This window comes from Pyrus communis, chromosome 9 (assembly GCF_041283825.1).
Source record: "Pyrus communis isolate YQ-2024b chromosome 9, ASM4128382v1, whole genome shotgun sequence".
Taxonomy (NCBI): domain Eukaryota; kingdom Viridiplantae; phylum Streptophyta; class Magnoliopsida; order Rosales; family Rosaceae; genus Pyrus; species Pyrus communis.
In genome coordinates, this window is record NC_142573.1 from 340,714 (window position 1) to 361,189 (window position 20,476).

Consider the following 20,476-nt stretch of genomic DNA (forward strand, 5'->3'; position numbering starts at 1 on the left):
ACTTCTCGTCTCAAGGAAGGGCCTTTTGGCTTTTCAGCATACGTGATAAGGGAACTGATATCGCACGTTCTTTTGAGTTTTTCATATGCATTTTTTTATTTATAGCCATTAAATTAAGTAAATCAAACAAAAACAACGGATGTGATAAATTGACATTTGTTTATCATTTTTCATCATATAGCAAAAATGTGGTTCTTCAAAATAAACGTATAGTTGCAATTTTAAAGACACAAATGGCCTTTCTTTAGAGAGATGTATCTTTTTCAGTTTATACTGTTCATTAGCTTGCCTTTGCATTTATAGGAGGAGTGGGGAAATGAAGAAAATGAAAGCGATATATGGAAGATACTATTGTCGTTTGAATAAAGACTTTAACAGGTCAAAATTCGAAAAGGCGTGTTACGTTTTCCTGAAGCCTAAGGGGGAAATTAAATGGAAGTGCTGAGGGACGAGATGAAACGCAAATCAAAGATGGATCCCGGAGGAGCAGCAATTTTCAAATGAAGCTAGCCGCCTTTTGAAGCATGGCCTGAGATCCCTGTGATACGTTATTTTCCTTAGAAGTCAGGACACAAAGTTTGCAGTGGTCGGTGCAAAGTTAACCCTGATTGAGGGTAAGCACCAATGCATGCATGCATGTAGGGTTTTGTGGTTTTATCTGCATGACAAATTGTCAATCTGAATGCACAATCGTGCATAGTTCTCTTAATATCTATGAAAATAATGAGACTCTGTACCATGATGAACTTTTTATTACATGAAAGAAATATAAGTCGGATATATAAAAGATCAATATCGGGTTTCATCACAAAAATCATGTATACCCTTGCGACTATACATGTTTTGGGGTTGAGAGAGAGAGATCTCGATCGAGAAATGGAGGGAAAGCTGATCTATATAAATATGATGCATGCATGCATCATTAATTAATAATTTGATATGGTACATACTCATGATGCATGCATGTACATGCAGATTAATTTAACGAACGAACGAATCAATTTCCAGCAGCAACCATCTTTTGGGGGCTTTGTGACGGTGAGATTGGATTGTTGTGGTGGTGCCAGTTGGAGACATGCAAGTAGGACTTAATTCTTTTCGTTTGCTGGCCCTTCGATAACGCACCCCTAAATTTTCCTCGTGATCTCCCTTTGCTCTCTTTTTTCACTAATTCATCATCCTCTGATATTCCCTGTAGCACCTAATTAATTATATGTTTAAGCAAAACAGAAAAGCAAATTAGCTAGGATTTAATTAATAATTAATCAATTCATTACGCAATATATATAAACGGCTAGGGCTTGTGCTTTTAGCTATCAATTACCTTGTTGGCATCCCGATATTCCGCTGAATTTGCTGCACGATCTTTAATATGATCAGCATCATCACCTGCAAAATGCTTATGTATTATTAATAGGTTAAATTATTAACTAATGATATTATTTAGACATAAAGACACACTAATACCGCTGATGGGGGTGTGGTGCCTATCTTCTTCATCAGAGTCGTCGTCAATGCAATAGTCCCTAAAACTCGGGGATCGCGGACAATTAATGAAGCTATCCTCCCTTTCACCACCGTTGGGTAGCATTTGGTCACGATCATCGTCATCAAAATCTCGACGGCCGCCCTGGTAATATTGGCGGCCTCCCTTATTCGCTGCTGCATGTGCATGTGGCAGCTGCTTCTTCTCCTTTGTGTGCTCTCTGACCTTCTCCAGCCGCCCTAATCTCTCTTTCTCTTTCATGTCGTCCTCCTCGGTATAATTGTCATGCATGTCCCGTTCCTTTGCGAGTCGATCCAACCTTGAAATGCCGCAACCCATGGCGGCTGGCTGGCTGACTATGACGAGGCGGCTGCGCCTATAGGTATCGATGCACAAGGAGGAGAGACATGAACGGTAAACTTAAGAGAGATCAATCAAGATGGTGTTGCGGAGAGAGCGATCATTAATCCGATCAGCAGCCTGGAATTAATAAATCAAAATAAGTGAATAAAATTGATCCAGTCTAAACGGGTCGATCAAGAGAGTAGGCTGTCCGACGTGAAGGAAATTAATTAGAAAGAAAATGAGAAAATTAATATTCACGGAAGTTGAAATGAGGGAGAAACGAATGTTGCGGGGTTAGGACGTTCATAATTAACCATCAACCCTGCACCAGAGGTCCAGAGGGATGGGCATGCCATACTAAGCTACGTAAATTGCTTAACTAATTCATAATTCTGTTTCATAAACACACGCGTCTATATATACGTGTTATTTGAAGAAAGTTTAAGTTGAATTATAAAATTAAGAGTAATGCTAAGGAGACTAAATTTGTAGACAAAATTTTAAAAACTAAAGAATATGGAAGTTGATAATTTGATTATTACTTACACGTTGATAAACGTGCTTATTCTCATTGGTGACACATCATTTAGTTTCCAAATTTAGTCTACTTAGCATTACCCTAAAATTAATTGATAATATAGGAAGTAGTCCAACTAGGGATGGGCAACGGTTATGGTGGGCGGGTAACCATGGTTATTTACCCATAACTATTTAAGCTTTTACCCACATAACCGTTTACCCGTTGGGTATTTACATAAACGGGTATACCCATACCCATAACCGTTTATAAACGGTTAACCATACCCATAACCGCATATCCATTTACCCATAACCGTGTACCCGTTTACTTTTTTTCTTTTACTCGTCTACCTATTTTTTTAACAACTTGAAAATTAAAAAGAAATTTGTCATAATTTTCTTTTTTATAACTATTAAATACCGTTATAAGTACATTTAACATGTATTTTTATATTAATGGTAATATTATTTATGAATATATACGATGTCTCCCAATTATTTAACGGTCAATCTATTACAATAATCATGCATGGTTGTAGATTAATTAATATTCTTGTATACATATATATATATATATATGTAAGTACACATCAGTCTGCTAAAAGGTTGATTTGATAAATATTTGGATTTTTATTTTGAAACATATGTTCATTGATCCAAGCCAATTAATCGATTTCTAATTTTGGGGTCAAATATTTATTGAAAACTCGAGGCCAATTAAATATATATATATATATATATAGAGGTACGCATCATCTAATATTAACATATTTCTAAATGCTCAAGCTAATCATTATCCTGAATTGGTCAAAGCTTCAAAAGACTTCAAAACAAAACTGTTGAACACTAATACTTTAGCACATTCAATCACATATATTAAATATTAACCCATTCTATCAACTATATTTTTCTCTCAAGTGAGGCATAATATATCTCAGGATATGGCCCTTTATAACCAAATATATATATATATATATATATATATTATGACCCTTTATAACCAAATTTATCTCAGGATACTAAACCTAGTTAGAAACTTTTTTTTTTTTTTTTTTTTTTTTATTAGTTTTACATATATTAAAATAAACGGTTAAATAGGTACCCGTTTATAACCGTAGGTAATACCCATAACCGCTTATTTAAATTTCACGGGTAAACGGTATCACATCCCAGCCCGGGACGGATCACTTCCCGCGCCTGCTCCACCACCGTAGCACGATATTGTCTGCTTTGGGCCCTCAGCACACCTTCACGATTTTGTTTCTGGGAACTCACACGAGAACTTCCCGATGGGTCACCCATCCTGTGAATGCTCTCACGCGCTACTCGCTTAACTTCAGAGTTCCTATGGAACCCGAAGCCAGTGAGCTCCCAAAAGGCCTCGTGCTAGGTAGATATAGGAATATACATATAAGGATCACTCCCCTGGGCAATGTGCGATTTCACAATCCACCCCCTCTTAGGGGCCCGATGTCCTCATCGGCACACACGCGGTCAGGGTTAGGCTCTGATACCAAATTGTCACATCCCGGCCCTGGGGGGATCACTTTACGGGCCCGCTCCACTACCGTAGCACAATATTGTCCGCTTTGGGCCCCGACCACGCCCTCACGGTTGTGTTTCTAGGAACTCACACAAGAAACAAAATCGTGAGGGCGTGGTCGGGGCCCAAAGCGGACAATATCGTGCTACGGTGGTGGAGCGGGCCTGGGAAGTGGTCCCCCTCCGAGCGGGGATGTGACAAACGGTTATACCCATAACCATTTATTTATCTAAATAGTTACCCATAACCATAACCATCAAACTTAAATGGGCGGATAACCGCGGTTACTCATAACCAATGGGTATTTGCTCATCCCTAATGAGGATCCTCCTGACCAAGCCCATCGGGCCATTGAAATTTTATCCAACGGTTACAATTATTATAACTTTTAAAGGGACCCCCTGTTTGTAGCCGTTAGATAAAATTTCAACGGTCTAATAGGCTTGGTCAGGAGGATCTTCACCCTTTGCTCAAGAGAGGATCCTGATCCGCATGTTTTGATATGGGTCTAATGTATTGCACAATCATAGGTAGGGTCTAATAAATAGAGCAATTAAAGTATCCATAATTTGAAAACAAAATTGTACTGACTGTCGTTGAATGTTTTATCATGACTCTTCCAGAATTAACATGAAACTTTAAGTTACACATCATTTCATAAAAAAACTCTCATCTTTTTTAGTGTAAAATATATCGTTGTATTAAAAAATAAAAAATAAAAGTTACTCATCAAATCTCGTCGTTTCATCAAAACTTTATTCGACTCCTGTTTTCAATTTTCCTCGCGATTCCTGCAGATTAGTATCCAAATTTGAATTTGAATTCGCATGAAGCTGTGAGAACTACAAGTAATTTTACATGTTTTCGTTGAGTCGTTTACAACAGTAAGCTTCATTTTTGCTAGTATTTGTTACATGATTCTAGTCTACATGATTCGTGAGCATTATACATTGATTGTCTTATGTAAGTAATTGCTCAAGAGGCTTTTGACTTTGATTGTGTTAGCTTCGGGGGTTTTTAACATTACCAAGATGGAGGACTACATTTTACTGTTAGAATCATGTAAAATTACTTATTCCACCATGATAGGTAGTTACAATACGATAGGTAGTTTAGCTTGTACAAGTATTTATATGGCAGGTAATTCAGACTATAAAAGTATTTATATAATAGGTAGTTTAGATTATAAAAGATCAATTGAAATCTAAGTTTATGCCGACTAATATTATAATATGATAGGTAGTTTAGCTTGTACAAGTACTTATATGATAGGTAATTTAGATTGTAAAAGATCAGCTGAAATCTAGGTTTACGCCAACTAATAGGGTACCTGAGTTGAAAAAAAAAATAGAAAAATAATATAACTAATAGCGAGGCCCCCTCAAGAGATTTATAGGTGTCCGAAATTTTGGAAATGTCCTATATTAATTTTAGGAAATATGTGGTGCGAATATAATGACTCTAACTTTGGCTTGTAGCGTACAGTTTTTTGTGAAAAACAAAAATATAAATTTTTAGCTTTAAGAAATATTTTGCGCTGGAATTAAGAAAAATATTGCAAAACCTTTGGATGTGATCCTACTGATTATTAGGTCCTGAAAACTATTTTTGATTGATTCTTAAAGTGAGAAGATAGAAAAATATCTTTAAATTTGGGTTTTAAATCATTGATTACAAATGTTTAAAAATGAATTATAATATATTTTGCACGGAAAAAAATATATTTTGAAAAACACGAATATGATAGTTTGTTGTTATGATAAGAGAAATAAAAAAAAAACACTAAAAAAAAAAAAACAAACCGAAAAAAAAAAATTAAAAAGAGAGGGATCGGTATGAAGATAGCGACTTTTTTCAGAAATAGTCGCTAGATAATTAGCGATTATTTTGAAGAAGAGTAGCTGGAAAAATACCGATCGTATCATTTTCTTTTTTTTTTTCTTTTTTTTTTCCATTGAATAGCTATAGTAGAGTAAAATAGTAATCACAATGCAAAGTATCAACCTCACAACAAAAATTGCTGACACATGGAGTCCTATTCATGGACCTAAATAAAAAAATAACTAAAAATTGGACTAATCTAATTGTTAGGCCATAAAATTGGGAAAGGGATCTCTTCCATTAAATCTATCCAATCACCTAATTCGGACCCTTGAAATTTAGTCCAACGGCTAAAGTTATTATAACATTTAAAGGGGCCCCCTGTTTGTAGCCGTTAAATCAAATTTCAAAGGTCTGGATTGATTGATTTGGTGGAAGGGATCCGGAGAGGATCTCTTTCCATAAAATTGGACTTATTTCAAGTTAGTTTATTTACACATAACAGATTTGTAAGGAAGAAGTTAATTTAAACCACATATTAATGAAACTCTTTTTGTCAACTATAAGAGGGTGAAAAAACATTTTTGTCTTCTATCACAAAATAAAATTATGGACAATTAAGTAATTTGCACAAACTAAATTTTACAGTTGTTTTTAAAAGCATCATTTACATAGAATCCTAACAAATCACATACAAGAACTCTGGATTTTTACAGGTGTATTGTTTTATGAAACTTCGAATTTCTATGGCACTTATTTTCAAAACTTGAAGTTCGAGTTGAAGTACGAACTCTATGTTCATGATACCTGCAAACAAACACAATATACATATGTGGTGAACGGGAATAGTTTCGGGACCTATGTGTAAAAAGAATGAGTGACGACCCAAAATATGGGGTTGTCGTGGCTTGCAGGCCCAAAAGAGTGGTTGTTGGGTTGCTGGGCAACAAATGAGAAGTAAATGAGTTAACAGATTATATACTCAATTATTGGGCTAAGAAGGAAAAGTGAAAAACAAGGCCTAACCCATGGGCTTGTTATTTCATGCAAGCCAAAAATAAAACAAGGCCCAAAAGAAGAAAAAAAACAAGTGGGACGGTTTGGTGCATATGCCCTATTGGGTTGCGGGTCGACTGCAGGCAGCCCAAGTCCATAAGAAAGGTGATGTAAAACGGCTTTATTTTAGACCTTAGAGTTTTGGAGCAGGAACGACTTGGTGGCTCGGGCAGCGCGGCTTTAGGCTGCGGCTCCTATGTGTGTAGGGTTTGAAAAATCCCATATTTTTTCTTCTCTTATTCACGCATATTCAATTCACCACAATTATAAGAACAATAAATTTAAGCTAAATCTATAATTTGAAAAAGAAAAAAAAAAAAAAAACGTAAAATTAGAGTTCATGCTTCATGGTGAATGTTTCATGCAATCATTGTTGAAAAAATATTGAAATTGAAACCATGTTTTATAGATTACTTGGATTGTTTGATGAATATTGTGAATGACTATGTAGTAAACAAGCATTCAGTTCCTTAGCTCAGTGTCAGGAGCGTGTTTAACAATGCGTTGTGGCATAAATTTAACTGAAGGAGAGAGAGAAGGGTGGAGATGCATAAAGAGAAAAGATAGGCTTGGGAATTACTGTGATGATATTTCTCCGTACCTTGTGCATTTTTTAAGAAAAAATAATGGGGTTACTTGCCCTACAAGTAATACAAAGTTGTGCCTTTTTGTTTTTTTGTAATTAATTCTTGAATTGTTTCTCACTAACATTAGTAGTGTTGAGACTATAAATACTCAAGTAATGATTTCTATTGTGAAATTGGTGTGAATGCCCACATGAACAAAACAACCACATATGGCTAAGGGTGGAAAGTGGAAGAATAGAAGTCAAAATTATATTGCTTAAATAGTAGAAGTTTGGTTTTTATTGTTTTGGTGTGTAAGCCGTTTACATGTATTAAAAGAGACGTATGCTTGTATCGTATAGGTAATACAAAAAGATGAAAAGCAGAAAGTAATAATCATGTTTTCCTCATTTGTCTCTCTCTACGTTCATTTCTCTTACCTGATACTAGTGAAGAAAATAAACAGGATAATACACGGCTCCCGTTTCGCTTCAATCTCTAACAACTCTAATAATATATATATATATATATATACGTACGCATCATCTGATAATAACATGTTTCTAAATACTCAAGGTAATCATTATCTTGAATTGGTTAAAGCTCCAAAAGACTCCAAAACAAAATTGTCGAACACTCTAATGCTTTAGCACATTTGATCATATATATTAAATATTAGCCCGTTCTATCAACTATATTTTTCTCTCAAGTGAGGCATAAATATATATATATATATATATATGTGTGTGTGTATATATATATATATATATTATGGCCCTTTATAACCAATATATCTAGGGATACTAAACATAGTTATAAATTTTTTTATTTTTATTTTTAGTTTTACATATATTCAAATAAACGGTTAAATGGGTACCCGTTTATAACGGCAGGTAATACCCATAACCACCCATTTAAATTTCACGGGTAAATAGTTATATCCATAACCATTTATTTATCTAAACGATTACCCATAACCGTAACCGTCAAATTTAAATGGGTGGATAACCGCGGTTACCCATAACCAATGGGTATTTACCCATCCCTAAGTCCAACTCCCTATAAGCACTTGTGTAGTTTAGTCATTCACTGACATGAGACTTTATCCTCGCATTCTCACACTATTACTGCTATATGATAACTTTAATTTGTAGAACCATTAATTAAGAACCCTCTTTGTGCTTGGTCTTTAATTTTGTCTTGGACCCGTATAACTATTTAAATGTAATTTTGTCTTGGATGTTTGACACACTTGTTAGTGCACTCTCTAATAAAAGTGTATCTTACTACCTTACACACACACACGTGTTTTATTGTATTAAAAAACACAAATATATTATTTTGTATGTCTAAATAGTGTCGCGTGTCTGTTTATAAAAAACTTGTGTCAAGGATCAATTAAGCTACGAGGCTTCAATTACCAATAGGCTTGTGTTTTTGGATTCGGTCAAAAATCTGCAGCAAACATGATGATGGGCCTTTCTTTTGCCGAAGGGCCATTGTTGTTAAGCCTCTTAAAACCTTCCTGAGGTTTCTCAAAATGTAAGTAGGTCTCTCTTTCTTGGCTGTTATATACGTGCACGCACAAAACCTTACGTAGTTGGATTTGAAAATTCCTAAATCCAATGAATATTGGATGCAAAAACCTAGCTTAAGGTTCTTAATTGACAACATTCGAATGTTCTCCAAGACAGAGTTAATAGGTAATTTAAAAGGAAATTTCTGTGCGAAAGGGAAAGATACATCATGAACTGTTTCTTCTGGAAATACTTGAATTGAATGCATTGTCCTGGCCTACCACAACGACTATTCCCACTTCACATGTCAGATCACTCACACATATCCAGATTAATTAATTTCACCTTCTACGCCACTAAACGAGTAACGTGCATAATTTTACTTGCTAATTAAGCCTTCAACTACTGCCACGAGTGCTGCATTCCGCCCCCACTCCTCTTATTTTCGGTAACTTGAGAAAAAGAAAAAAGAAGCACTAAAGAACAACTAATCTAACTATCGCGATATCAAAATAGTTATTGGAAAAAGTTTATATTAAACAAATAAAAGACTCTGCAAGTTCTTGAAAATTTATCTTTCTATTTAAATCTCATTTGGCTAATCATTCAGTTGCAAAATTACATTCTTTATGATAATACTGCAAATTGTAGCTCAAATTCTCTTTGATCAAACTTTTACAATCTGAAACAAGACCATATAGATGATAATTAGGCTATGAGAACCATGAATGAAGGAAATCACCGAAGCAAAGAAACTCATCTTTCAATTTTAATGTTATATAATTAGATAACAGTAACATTGTATCTATATTGTCATGAAGATTAATAAATCGACCTGACTTACCATTACTTTGATAAAAAACGTTTTTAATCATTTAAATTTTGTTTCTCTTCAAACGATCACTTTGTCTTGATGTGTGACTGACCTCGAATTGAGTCGTTAGTCTTTGCCTTGCCTTGCTTGAATTACCAAGTAAAATTGCATTTGTCTTGCTTCAGCACTTGATTGACCGCTATGAGTTTGCATTCCCGTGTGGCCCACTATGCAGTCGTCCCACATGTCTTATGCTGTGTTGTTCTAGCCACTTCCAATTACGTTTGTGATTAAATCTCCAAAACTGTGCATAGTGTATTATGAAAATTAGCGTTTATAGTATCAATGGGTTTTGACGGTAAACTAAAATCTTAATAATCAATAAGATAAAGGCTGTAGGAATAAATAGCAGGAATCTTATCCTCAAGCTCGCATGAGAGGTTGCGTTATCCTAACTCTGGAAGTACATAAAAAACATTTTGTGCAATGTTATGTTCCCTTCCCCAACACAACCAACACCCTTCTTTAATTACGTGATAATCAATTAAACAATATAATTAATCATCGATCGTATACATGATTGAACAAGACAGAATCTTGTTCATTTTTAAATTCCAATTGTTGTATATATTAGGGACTAAGTACTGGTTTGGTATTGAAATTTTTTTTTATAAAAAGTAGGTATAAAAAAAATGTGAGCTTAAAAAATGTTTGGTAAACATTTAAAAACAGCTTATTTTCACAGTTTTGGATGAAGAAAATTTGAAAACATGAAGCAGCAAAAATAAACTTATCTCACAGCACAGCAGAAATAGCTGTCAAATTTGATAGTAATTTCCTTTGCTGCCAATCCATGTCATCACCACATAGAATTTGATACTTCAAGTAAAAAGTATTAGTATGATTTTTTTTTACTGTTATAACTGATATGTATATTTTGACATCTTCTTTAAAAATGCTATAAAAAAAACGAAAAAGTCATCGAGCTAGGTTCCATAGGGCGAGGCATTTAATTACTTGTATATTATGGATGGGGTATTAAGTTATGAATTATATAGAAAAAGAAGGGTGCGAGTCTGCGACTTCCCCCACCCCACATGTGCTCTCTGCCACCACCAACATATTTCTGATTATTTTATATTTACGTGCCATGATTAGATTAGATAATATAGAACTATAAAAAGAACCTTCTTTCATTTATGCCCAGAACCAAAAGGACCAAGACTAAAACCTCTTATCCTTTTCCTATGTGTCTTTGGATTCCTTTTTCTGGTGCAGCAAACTTTGTTGCTTTCTTAGTAATTTATGTACTCTTACATGAATAAAACCATTAACCATCATCACATTATATTGATGGATAGATATACCCAATTCAATTGGGTCATCTTTTTGTCTCAGAAATCATTTGCCCCTTTTGATAAGAAAAGAGAAAAACTACCTCCAGATTTACTCAGAAACTAATCATATGCCATCTTTGCATTTCACCACTTTATTTTCCTCTCACTATGGTTATACATGGTGGTTTTGATCAATTAAACCAATAAATACTATAAGAAACGGTTGGCAATAACCACTAATAACGTCTTTTTAGAATGAAATTTTTAGAATGTTAATAACAATTCTCATCCTATTATATATAGGTCATTAAAATCAATAACTGAAGTTTTCTTGTGGTTAAAGTTAAGACGGAAAGTTATTGAACCTATAACGTTCCATTTAAAATTTCTTTAAGAACACAATTATCAAATGCTCGTACTCATAATTGAGCCTTGCAAAATTGAAGGGTACAACAATATGAATGCCTCTTCCTTTTGCCTCTTGGTGCTAGTGGCCATTCTCATTTAATTTGTTGCGCAAGAGTTGGATTACATGATGAATTACACAGAATTAAGGAAGCTTAACCAAATCTATCGTGATAGTACTACTGATCTTAAACAAAACAAGATTAATGTGATCAATATAATAACATAGCTAAATATTAATCCGCATGCTAACACTGTGTCCCTCCTGATCATCGTCTAGCTCACCATTGTCATTGGAAGAGAACTCACGAGTGATGTCACTCGAGCATGATGGGGAAGAAAGTGTTGTAAGATCAGGATCCGAACGTCGTGAATGATCATCTGCAGAGATATAATCCCCCATTAATCTCCGAGTCTTGTTGCAGTTTGATGAGCGTTGAGAAACGACCCCCATATCATCTGATGTTCTTTGAGTAGGCCTTCTCTTTTTCTGAAATATGCGACAGACCACCCAGTTCCCGGATTCCTTTTCCAAAACCTGGGTTGGATTTGCTTGAGAAGCCAACAGGCGGTATTCATGCATGAGCCATCGAGTTTGAGTGGTAGTATCAGTACTCCTCTGGTGGTGGTGGCGGCAACGGCGGCGCTTCCTTTCACAGAAAACCAACGTCTTCCGGATCCCAACGGCTTCATTGGATTCAGAATTATTAACAATCTGCTTCTTTTTGCCAAAAGGCTTCCAGTACCCACATCCAGCAGCTCTCCTGCTGTTGATGCCAACATTCTTATTCATATTTTCATTGTAAAAGAAATACCTTTTTTCCCTAACATCACCTGCACAACCCAATAACGATGAACCAATTAGCTAGCTAGCCTTGCTTTATAATTTGAATAAAACTCCGATATTAAAAGAAAAGTGATTTCCACACACTTCCAATGATTTATGCTCATCCATGTTCTTTTATATCATTTAAACATGAATAAACTAAAGGATGAAGTCTGCAGAGAGAAAAACAAGATCAGTAATAAAAAAAAGCATGAACAAAACTAACCTGGCAAGCCCCAGGGATGAGTTTCGAAGACATCGAACTCTGGAATGATGGAAGCAGGCAATGGGGCGGCATGAACCTTCCTCATTAAGTAGTGAATCACCAGCTCCTCATCCGTGGGACGAAACCGGTACCCAACTGGCATCTTCACTCCTCCATTTATAACATAGTTTTCTCTAATATTTTCCATCTCTCTATCTATATATATGATGGATTAATTAATCTAATATCTGGTGAACGATTCAGCTTGGTTTAGTTTAATTGAAGCAGAAGCAATTAGTTGTGTGGGAGAGGAGGAACATATGTTAGTGTTGGGCAACTGCAACGACAAGAGAGAGATGGAGAGAGCTAGGAAATTAATGGCATGTGTGGAAGTTGATTCAAAAGTTAAAGGCAAAAGGAGAAGAGTTGGGCGGCAGCTGGCAAGCCTGCCGGTTGTGTGCTTGCAGTTGCAGATTCGAGAGTGAGGAAATCAACACATATATATAGATACATAGACAGACCTAGAGGTGTCGTTTTAATAAATAGAGAGGGGTAGTGGCTGCAGTGCAGTGCCAGGAAACTCTTGACTCGTAGTCTCACTCGGAAGCTCTTCTCCTTCCTTGACTCGGGAAAGGATTGGGTTGCTGCTTTATTTTGACGGGTCTTTGTGTCCACAACCGTGTGAGGACTAATTACCTAGCTTTTGGTCAATAAGCATGCTTTTCTTCCTAGTTACTGAAAAGTTAAAACACTGTTAGCTAAGCCCCGCGTGTGACACGTTGTGTCCTGAATCTGACATGTATGGGGGACTTTTTTTTTGGATTTGAATCCTGAGCCTACTGAGCAATTCATATAGATCGTTGGATTTTTTATCCAATGGCTACAAATAAGGAGCTCTTTCAAAATTATAATAATTATAGCTGTTTGATCAAAATCTAACGGTACATGTTATTTGCTCAGTAAGCTCAGGATCCTGAGACGATGCAAATCCCTTATTTTTATAATTTTTTATAATTTATATGTTGTTTTGGTCTCGTTCACCAGTCACCTACTTAAATACGAACTCTCTTGTTCTAACCTAGCTAATTATATTCCTTGACTTTCCTACTTTGTGGTTGTTGTCCTTACTCTCCTTGTGGCTACAGAAAATCTATATAAACTGTACATTTCGCAAATATATTTGATTAACCTTATATTTTCATGATTTCTTGCAAAGTACGTTTCTAGTAATTATTGATTTAAAGAATTGGAGGTGTATATATTAGAAGATTTGACAGCATTATATATAACATCATTTCCATCAAGATATAAACTATAATCAGTTTAGGTTTTGAGGAAATAGTTTTGTTTTAACCAAATTGCTACCTAACATAAATGGGAAATTAAGAGCCATTTTTACATATTCCAAATTTTACCTCTCACGCATCGTTTTAATTTTTAATATTTATTTGCTTTTATTCAATACTTACTTGTAAGGTAAAGACAAAAGGATGGAAGAGCATATGAATATTAAAAATTTTAAAAAATATGTGAAAAGTAAAATAAGGTACGTAAAAATTATTATCCAATTAAAACCGAGCCCCTATCAGTTTTGCATCTCAAATTGGCAAATTGCATCTGGAATAGTGATTTCTATGGTGAATAGTGTTTTTGGAGTTTTGGACCTTTTAGGAAAATCAAACTCATAGCGACCATCCGTGATGAATTTTGGGTTGAGGGATGAGATAAGGAGAAACATTAAGAAGACTTTTTAAAAAGTGTGGTTATCTGTTACATCATAGTTTAATATTAATTTTCATACTACATTATAAAATATTATAGTAAAAATATAAGAGGACAAGAATTCATAAAAAATTACACTTTTAAAAATCTCCTTTAACATTTTTCTAAAAAGTTTTCAAACACAACTACACGATTCATCAGAGATAACAAATGGCCTCGAAGTTGAAAGTTTGAAGAACACCAGACCCTAAATATGTCTTAGGGAGATGCGTGTGTTTGCTTAAAACACTAGTTGAAGAAAACATATTATTAAAGGACCCGACTTCTCCATTCTCCCAGTTCCTATATACTCTCATCCATTTCTTATTTTATGCAGTCACAGTTAAGCCACATCAATATTTTATATTAATTTATTTATAAAGATAATAAAATAAAAAATAATAATGATATAAAATATTGACATGATTTAATTATAACCGCACAAATAAAAAGGATGAGAATGTACAGATATTGGGAGAGCAGAGGCCACATTATTAAATGTGCTCCACCTTGTGCCCTGCAGTGTGGTCTTGTCTCGAAAATTGACATACACATTGTGCTGCAGTGAGATTCGTTATCATGTGGATGCGGAGATGCCCATTAATTACTACCCTTGTCAATTAAACTTTGGATTAATTAATTCATTTTCTTCTTTCAAGAACCTAATCCCAGCTGTTTGCGTATAACTCTAGGACTTAACAGTTGGTAGCGATCCATCTAAAAAGGCAATTTATACAGTAAAATTGATGCCTAAATAGTAGAAGGATTCTTACCTGCAATTTTGTGGTTCATGGAATTAGATCCTCTTCTGAGCTTTTCTCCTGAGCACAAGCTCAGGATCTTTCTGACCAGCACACGTGAACCGTTAGATTTTGATTTAAAGTTTACAAACAGGAAATCTCTTTAAAAGTTACAATAATTATAACCGTTAGATTAAAATCCAACGGCTCACGTGGGCTGGTCAGGAGGATCCGGAGTTTGTGCTCAGGAAAGGATCCAATTCCATGGTTCATTTCAATAATTGTCACATATTTTTTGTTTTTTTTTCCAATCGTCAGATTAAATGAATAGAAAAATAACAAATGATAGAATTTAACAAGAAATATGTGAGAAGTATTAAAAGTTTGTAAATAGCGCATCCCATTCATCATCCATACAACTTGAGAAGGGCATTTCCCACTTCAATAATATTTGTCTTTGGAGAATATGCTCTTTCCAACAAAATAAATTAAATAATGTACGCATGTATAAAACCTCAAGTTTAAGATTGGGCTAAAGGCACGTCACAAAGCCCGGAGTATGATCGGGATGCAACAGTTTAGATCAATTCTAACAAAAAAAAAACCCAGGTTCATTTATGTTAATTCACTCATGCAATTAGAGGATTTGCCACAATATTTATATGTATTTAGTAAAATTATCATCTGACGATCAGATATAATTCTTATGAATATATGTTGTTAATACAATCACCACCTAACCGTTATGATGGTGATTGTATTATGTGGTAGCAAAAATCCGTTGTCTTCAATCTTGACGAATTTGTACTACAAAACAATCAACACCTCTAATAAAAAAACCGAAGACGCACTCACCCGCGAGGTGGGGGAGGAGAGAAGGTTTGGCCAATGGATCTCTGATGCCTAAGTTAGTTTATCTTAAAGGAATGATTGTTTTGGGCTTGTATGCGTAGCAAAAAAAAAACACCAAGATTCGGTACATAGAGGTATTTATAGGAGGAGGTGACCGACCATAGTGTTAGGAAGTAACCCTGCACATGATGACATCCTATTGGAACCAAATCATTTGGTTTTGGTTCTGTTCGGTTTCAAAGGGTTTTGGTTTCGATAGGCATTGATTTGGTTTTGGTTTCATGCAATTCAACAAAAAAAATGTTGGTGTTTCAATTTAAGTCACTACTTTAAAAATTTGATTGTTTAACCCTTTCTTGTTCCCTTTCCTTTTGGAGACTTAATCTTCGAAGGTTTATGAGGCCTTTGAGCTTATGAATGAGCTTGAGAATGCAATACTTAGGAAGACTTTGGACTTTGTGAAAGTAAAACCAATGGATGAGAAACCATTAAACCTTGTGAACTATAAACCTGAGATTGCCTTGGAGCTTCTTGTTGTGATTGTAGATTAAAAATAAAAGAGGCGATGCTTAAATTCGAATTGGTCAACACTACACAACACAAAAACATAAACACATAAATTACATTAATTGTTATAAACTTTAAAAAGCCTAATTTTTTATTTTTTATTTTTATTTTTTTTTTGCAATTTGGTTCGGTATTAGATATTAAGAACCAAAACCAAACCCTTTTTTTTTAAGTTACAATTCGGTTTCAAAACCTTAAAAACCGAACTGCTCGATTCGGTTTGGTCCGGTCCGTGTTTGAGTATCAATTTTTGGTTTGAAAACCTTGAGAATATAGATGTTGCATTGTGTGAGTTGCATTTTGTGGGAAGGTTCAAAAGTTTTGAATCAAAATCAATAAGAATTCAATGGTGCTTATAGAAGATATCAAAGATCAGCCAAATCATTAATGTTTTAGATTCAGTGGTTTTATTTTTATATTCGACAAGATTCGTTCATTGAATCATTTATACATAAAATATTTAATGACAATTAATATCTACTAAATTATCACGCATCAACCAAACAAATATATATTTTGTATTGACGAAAATAGATATAACCGTTAATCAATAAGATATCTGTTACTCAAAATGGGTATGGCTAACAATCCCCGATAGTTAATTTGTGGTTATGAATACAGTTGATTTTCGTAGTTATGGGAATGGATGTAGCATTTTCGCATCCAACCCGAAGCGTTGCTATCCTTTTTAACTTCTGAACTAGAGTAGTGAGAGCTAGACAGATTAAGAGACAGAGAAGAGAGTAGAAGATGAAAACAAACAGCTGATGCTCAACTAATTAACATAAAACTTTCTGTTCTGAGATACATATGGAGGAGCGCACAACTCATGTGTATAGGATTTGTGACTCTCAAGGAACTAAATTATATGTACAACAATACTGCAGATATCCTGATGCGACAACCTCCACAACCTGAATGATGAGTATGCATATGCTTATGCCCCCTACTTTAATTTTACAAAGGAGAAAACAAAATCTTGAAAACAATCTCAAAGCTGTATCAACTCCGGAATCAGCTTCAATAGAAAAGAAAGCTCCCTCTCTGAGAACTCCGGCTTTGATTTCACCTGCGTTGGCCCGTCTGCTTCCAACAAACGCTTCTCCCCGTCTTCCTCCGCCCCACCTAACGGCTTAATCATATCCGACACCGCCTCCGTGATCTCTTTCACAAAATCCACTATCACTCCCTCGATCCCCATTAGGTATTGCATGTAAACTGCTTCCGGCACATTGCTGCAATTTCATCAAAAATTCTATGATCAATTTACTTTCCTTCATAATTTTTGAAATTCAACTCTTTATCTCAAATTCATTAGGCAAACAGAATGCCGCAAGCTTACTTCAATTTGCCGTAAGTTAGGAGTGAAAGCTTGGCCTCTTTGATCTTGGTTACCGCCCCGGGATTTCTGAACACGCCTTTAACCTCCGACACAATACCATGTAAACCACCCTCGAAACACAGTTTTATCGCCTCCTCCAAAGAATTCCTTCGCACATCATAGTAAAGCTGAGTCCCACCATTTGTTAAGAAAAAGACCTGCCATCATCAATTCATTCAGCACAATAATTAGTAACTCGTTACATTTAACATTGATCGCATTCAAAAGTAAATTATACATGACAAAAGTGCTTACAGGGTAGGTGTTCTGCAACTTTTTAACCAAGAGGGCGGCATCAGGTTGGAAGCTTGAGAAAATGATCGGCCTATCTCTGCCACACTCAAACACCACCTGTTCCACAAAATTATATCCCAGATGAGCACAAGCAATATCGAAACAAACAATTAGCACCTCGGATTTAAACTTGGATACAAATATAGAAACACAATGATCGATGGACGTACTTGCAAGACGGACTGAAGGACGCGGAAGAGATAGTCGTCCTGGTAAACAATGTTATCATCGAATTTCAGCTCGATGTTGAAGCCGAGAGATGGATCGACCTGCTCAAATGCCTCTTGGAGCGTGCAGAGAGGGTCATCATTTTCGACATCCCATTTTACTATTTTACCATCTTTGGTTTTCCTCAATAATGTCTTTCCTTCCTTCCCTGGCTCTCTTTGCGGACCATAATTTAGGAATTCGGACAGACTCAGTTCGTTAATTCTCCTCTGAAACACAGTCCCCTGATGAGACCAAAATTTAACTTGTAAGTTGAAAATTAATTACTAGATGATCATAAAACGAAGAGTAAAAAGCAAATGGAGGGTGGAGAAATAAGGCTTACATTTTCTTCGGAGAGGATGAAATCGTCGTGGAAAATGACCGGACAGTCATCTTTGGTTACCTACAAAAAGCCACCATCACTTTCCTGTTTCAGTTTTTTTTTATCCCTTACTTTTTCTCTTTTTTTTCTTCTTCATCCACCTCCATTCTTTTTAATCCAATTTCCAAAGATTAAGGAAGAAAAAAATGCAGAAAAGGAGATAATCAGTAACATTTCAAACTCAAGACGAGTTTCCGGAAACAGAAAAACAAAAGACTTGATCTTGATTTAGTAGCTCATTAAACCCCATCCAGGAAATTCACCAAAAATAGAAAAATAGCCGAAATTACAGAAATACCCTAAAACCCAGAACCGGATTTCACTACAGATCGACCCAAAAAAATCAAACCTCTTTCTCATGCAGATGCCGACAAAAAATCCGCGTACGCGGCGACAAAAAAATGCAGGTCGGGTTCAAAGTTTCGGCAAATTCACTCAAATAAAAAATGATATACCCAAAAAGCACCCCCACATTGGGACCGTTGGTTTGATTGAACTGAGAAAAGAGATTACACAAAGAGATTAAGGCCTCACCTGAACATCGAATTCGACGAAATCGATAGGGAATCTGGCGGCGGCGTTGAAGGACATGATGGAGTTCTCTTTAATGGCTCTCATTCTCCGATCGGACGACTGTAGCACGTTCATTCCGTTCCCTCTGTGTCCGATCACTAGAAACCTGGGTATCCTCGGTGCAGCCCGATTCATCTCCGCACCTATAAACACAATATTATTCAAATTAACAACCTTCTTAATTTAATGAGAAGTTGATAAACAATTAGAGGACTAATTAATCAAAGATTATACCTTTGGCGAAGCGGGCGGAGTAGAGCGCCATAGAAGCATTTTTCGGCACCAGATCGAGATTCGGGACGTCGGAGACGTGGACGGCCTTGAGAGCCATAATGTTTAAGATTAAACAAAAAGACAAGGGAGACGAGAGAGGATGCTGGGAAGCGAAAGAGTTGTGTAATACGTTGATGGAAGGACGAGTGTGGGAAGGAGGAGGACGAGGTATTTATTTTGGAGGAGGAAAGGCGGAGGAATCCTGCTCCCACTGTGGAGGGGTTTTGTCCGCAGCATATTCCCCCTCTCATCTTCTCATATGCTCTGGATATTCCATTATTCCTACCCCCTTTTCACCAAATATCCCGCGCGCTATTGGTTTTTTTTTTTAATTCCCTTAATTCATCCAGCGTATTTTCACGTTGGTCAACCGTGAACAGTTCTAATTTTCTGTGTAGTAAAAATAAAATTTTAACAAAAAATTCTTAATATTGTTTATTTTAACGAAAAATTATATTTTTATATTAAAACATCAATTATGGTACTTTTTATTTTATCATTTATTTTGTACTTATCATTAAAACTCAATGTTTTCAAATTATTTTTATTAGTTTTCTTTAGAAAAGAAAAAAAAATTTACAATGATGGTGCAAGGACCTGATTTCCACGTGTCATTTGTTTGATTTTTCACCTTCTGGAAATCAGGGGAGTCTGGAAGATGACGCGAATATGAAACTAATATTGTTTTGTCAAAAAAAAAAAAAAAAAAACTAATATTGTTATTTTCTACGGTCAGAACAGAAATAAAATTTGATTTTTGTTTTACGAAATGAAAATATAAAAGCATAGAGCGCCAAGAGATAAGCTCCGCCGCTTAGGGTAGCGAGAGTGTGGTGCGAAAGTGCCTGGTCTCTGACGCCGCTAGGTGCGAAGGTATGGTTGTATTGTATGCATGCTTCCACGTCTTCTCATTAGAGCTCCCGTGTACGTTGCCATGGTTTCTGTTTGCTTTTTCTCAACTGACGGCACGCTAACGTCAAAGCCTTCTTGTATTATTTTTTAT

The 20,476-nt window shown here is 35.6% G+C and overlaps 3 protein-coding genes across 4 annotated transcripts; all 3 read right to left on the bottom strand.

Annotated features, from left to right (window-relative positions):
- Positions 1-894: 894 nt before the first annotated feature.
- On the bottom strand, positions 895-2,110 carry LOC137738797 (uncharacterized). Of its 2 annotated transcripts, none has more exons than XM_088700573.1 (3): positions 1,468-2,110; positions 1,325-1,389; positions 895-1,192 (listed from the first exon to the last, which is right to left on the bottom strand). In XM_088700573.1, exons 1-3 carry the CDS (start codon positions 1,823-1,825, stop codon positions 998-1,000), a joined length of 618 nt encoding a protein of 205 aa, XP_088556699.1. In that variant the 5' UTR covers positions 1,826-2,110; the 3' UTR covers positions 895-997. The 2 variants fall into 2 exon arrangements, with proteins under 2 accessions (XP_088556699.1, XP_068334372.2); XM_068478271.2 differs by having other exon boundaries at positions 895-1,201; positions 1,468-2,109.
- A 9,250-nt stretch (positions 2,111-11,360) lies between these two features.
- LOC137739916 (NAC domain-containing protein 83) lies at positions 11,361-13,133 on the bottom strand. Its single transcript, XM_068479662.2, has 2 exons — positions 12,462-13,133; positions 11,361-12,243 (listed from the first exon to the last, which is right to left on the bottom strand). The coding sequence occupies exons 1-2, from the start codon at positions 12,646-12,648 to the stop codon at positions 11,639-11,641; spliced, it is 792 nt and encodes a 263-aa protein (XP_068335763.2). The 5' UTR covers positions 12,649-13,133; the 3' UTR covers positions 11,361-11,638.
- Positions 13,134-17,111: 3,978 nt separating this feature from the next.
- LOC137739752 (glycerophosphodiester phosphodiesterase GDPD1, chloroplastic) lies at positions 17,112-19,780 on the bottom strand. The gene is made up of 7 exons (XM_068479447.2): positions 19,435-19,780; positions 19,162-19,343; positions 18,589-18,648; positions 18,206-18,487; positions 17,997-18,092; positions 17,703-17,899; positions 17,112-17,595 (listed from the first exon to the last, which is right to left on the bottom strand). The coding sequence occupies exons 1-7, from the start codon at positions 19,529-19,531 to the stop codon at positions 17,352-17,354; spliced, it is 1,158 nt and encodes a 385-aa protein (XP_068335548.2). The 5' UTR covers positions 19,532-19,780; the 3' UTR covers positions 17,112-17,351.
- Between the last annotated feature and the right edge of the window lie 696 nt (positions 19,781-20,476).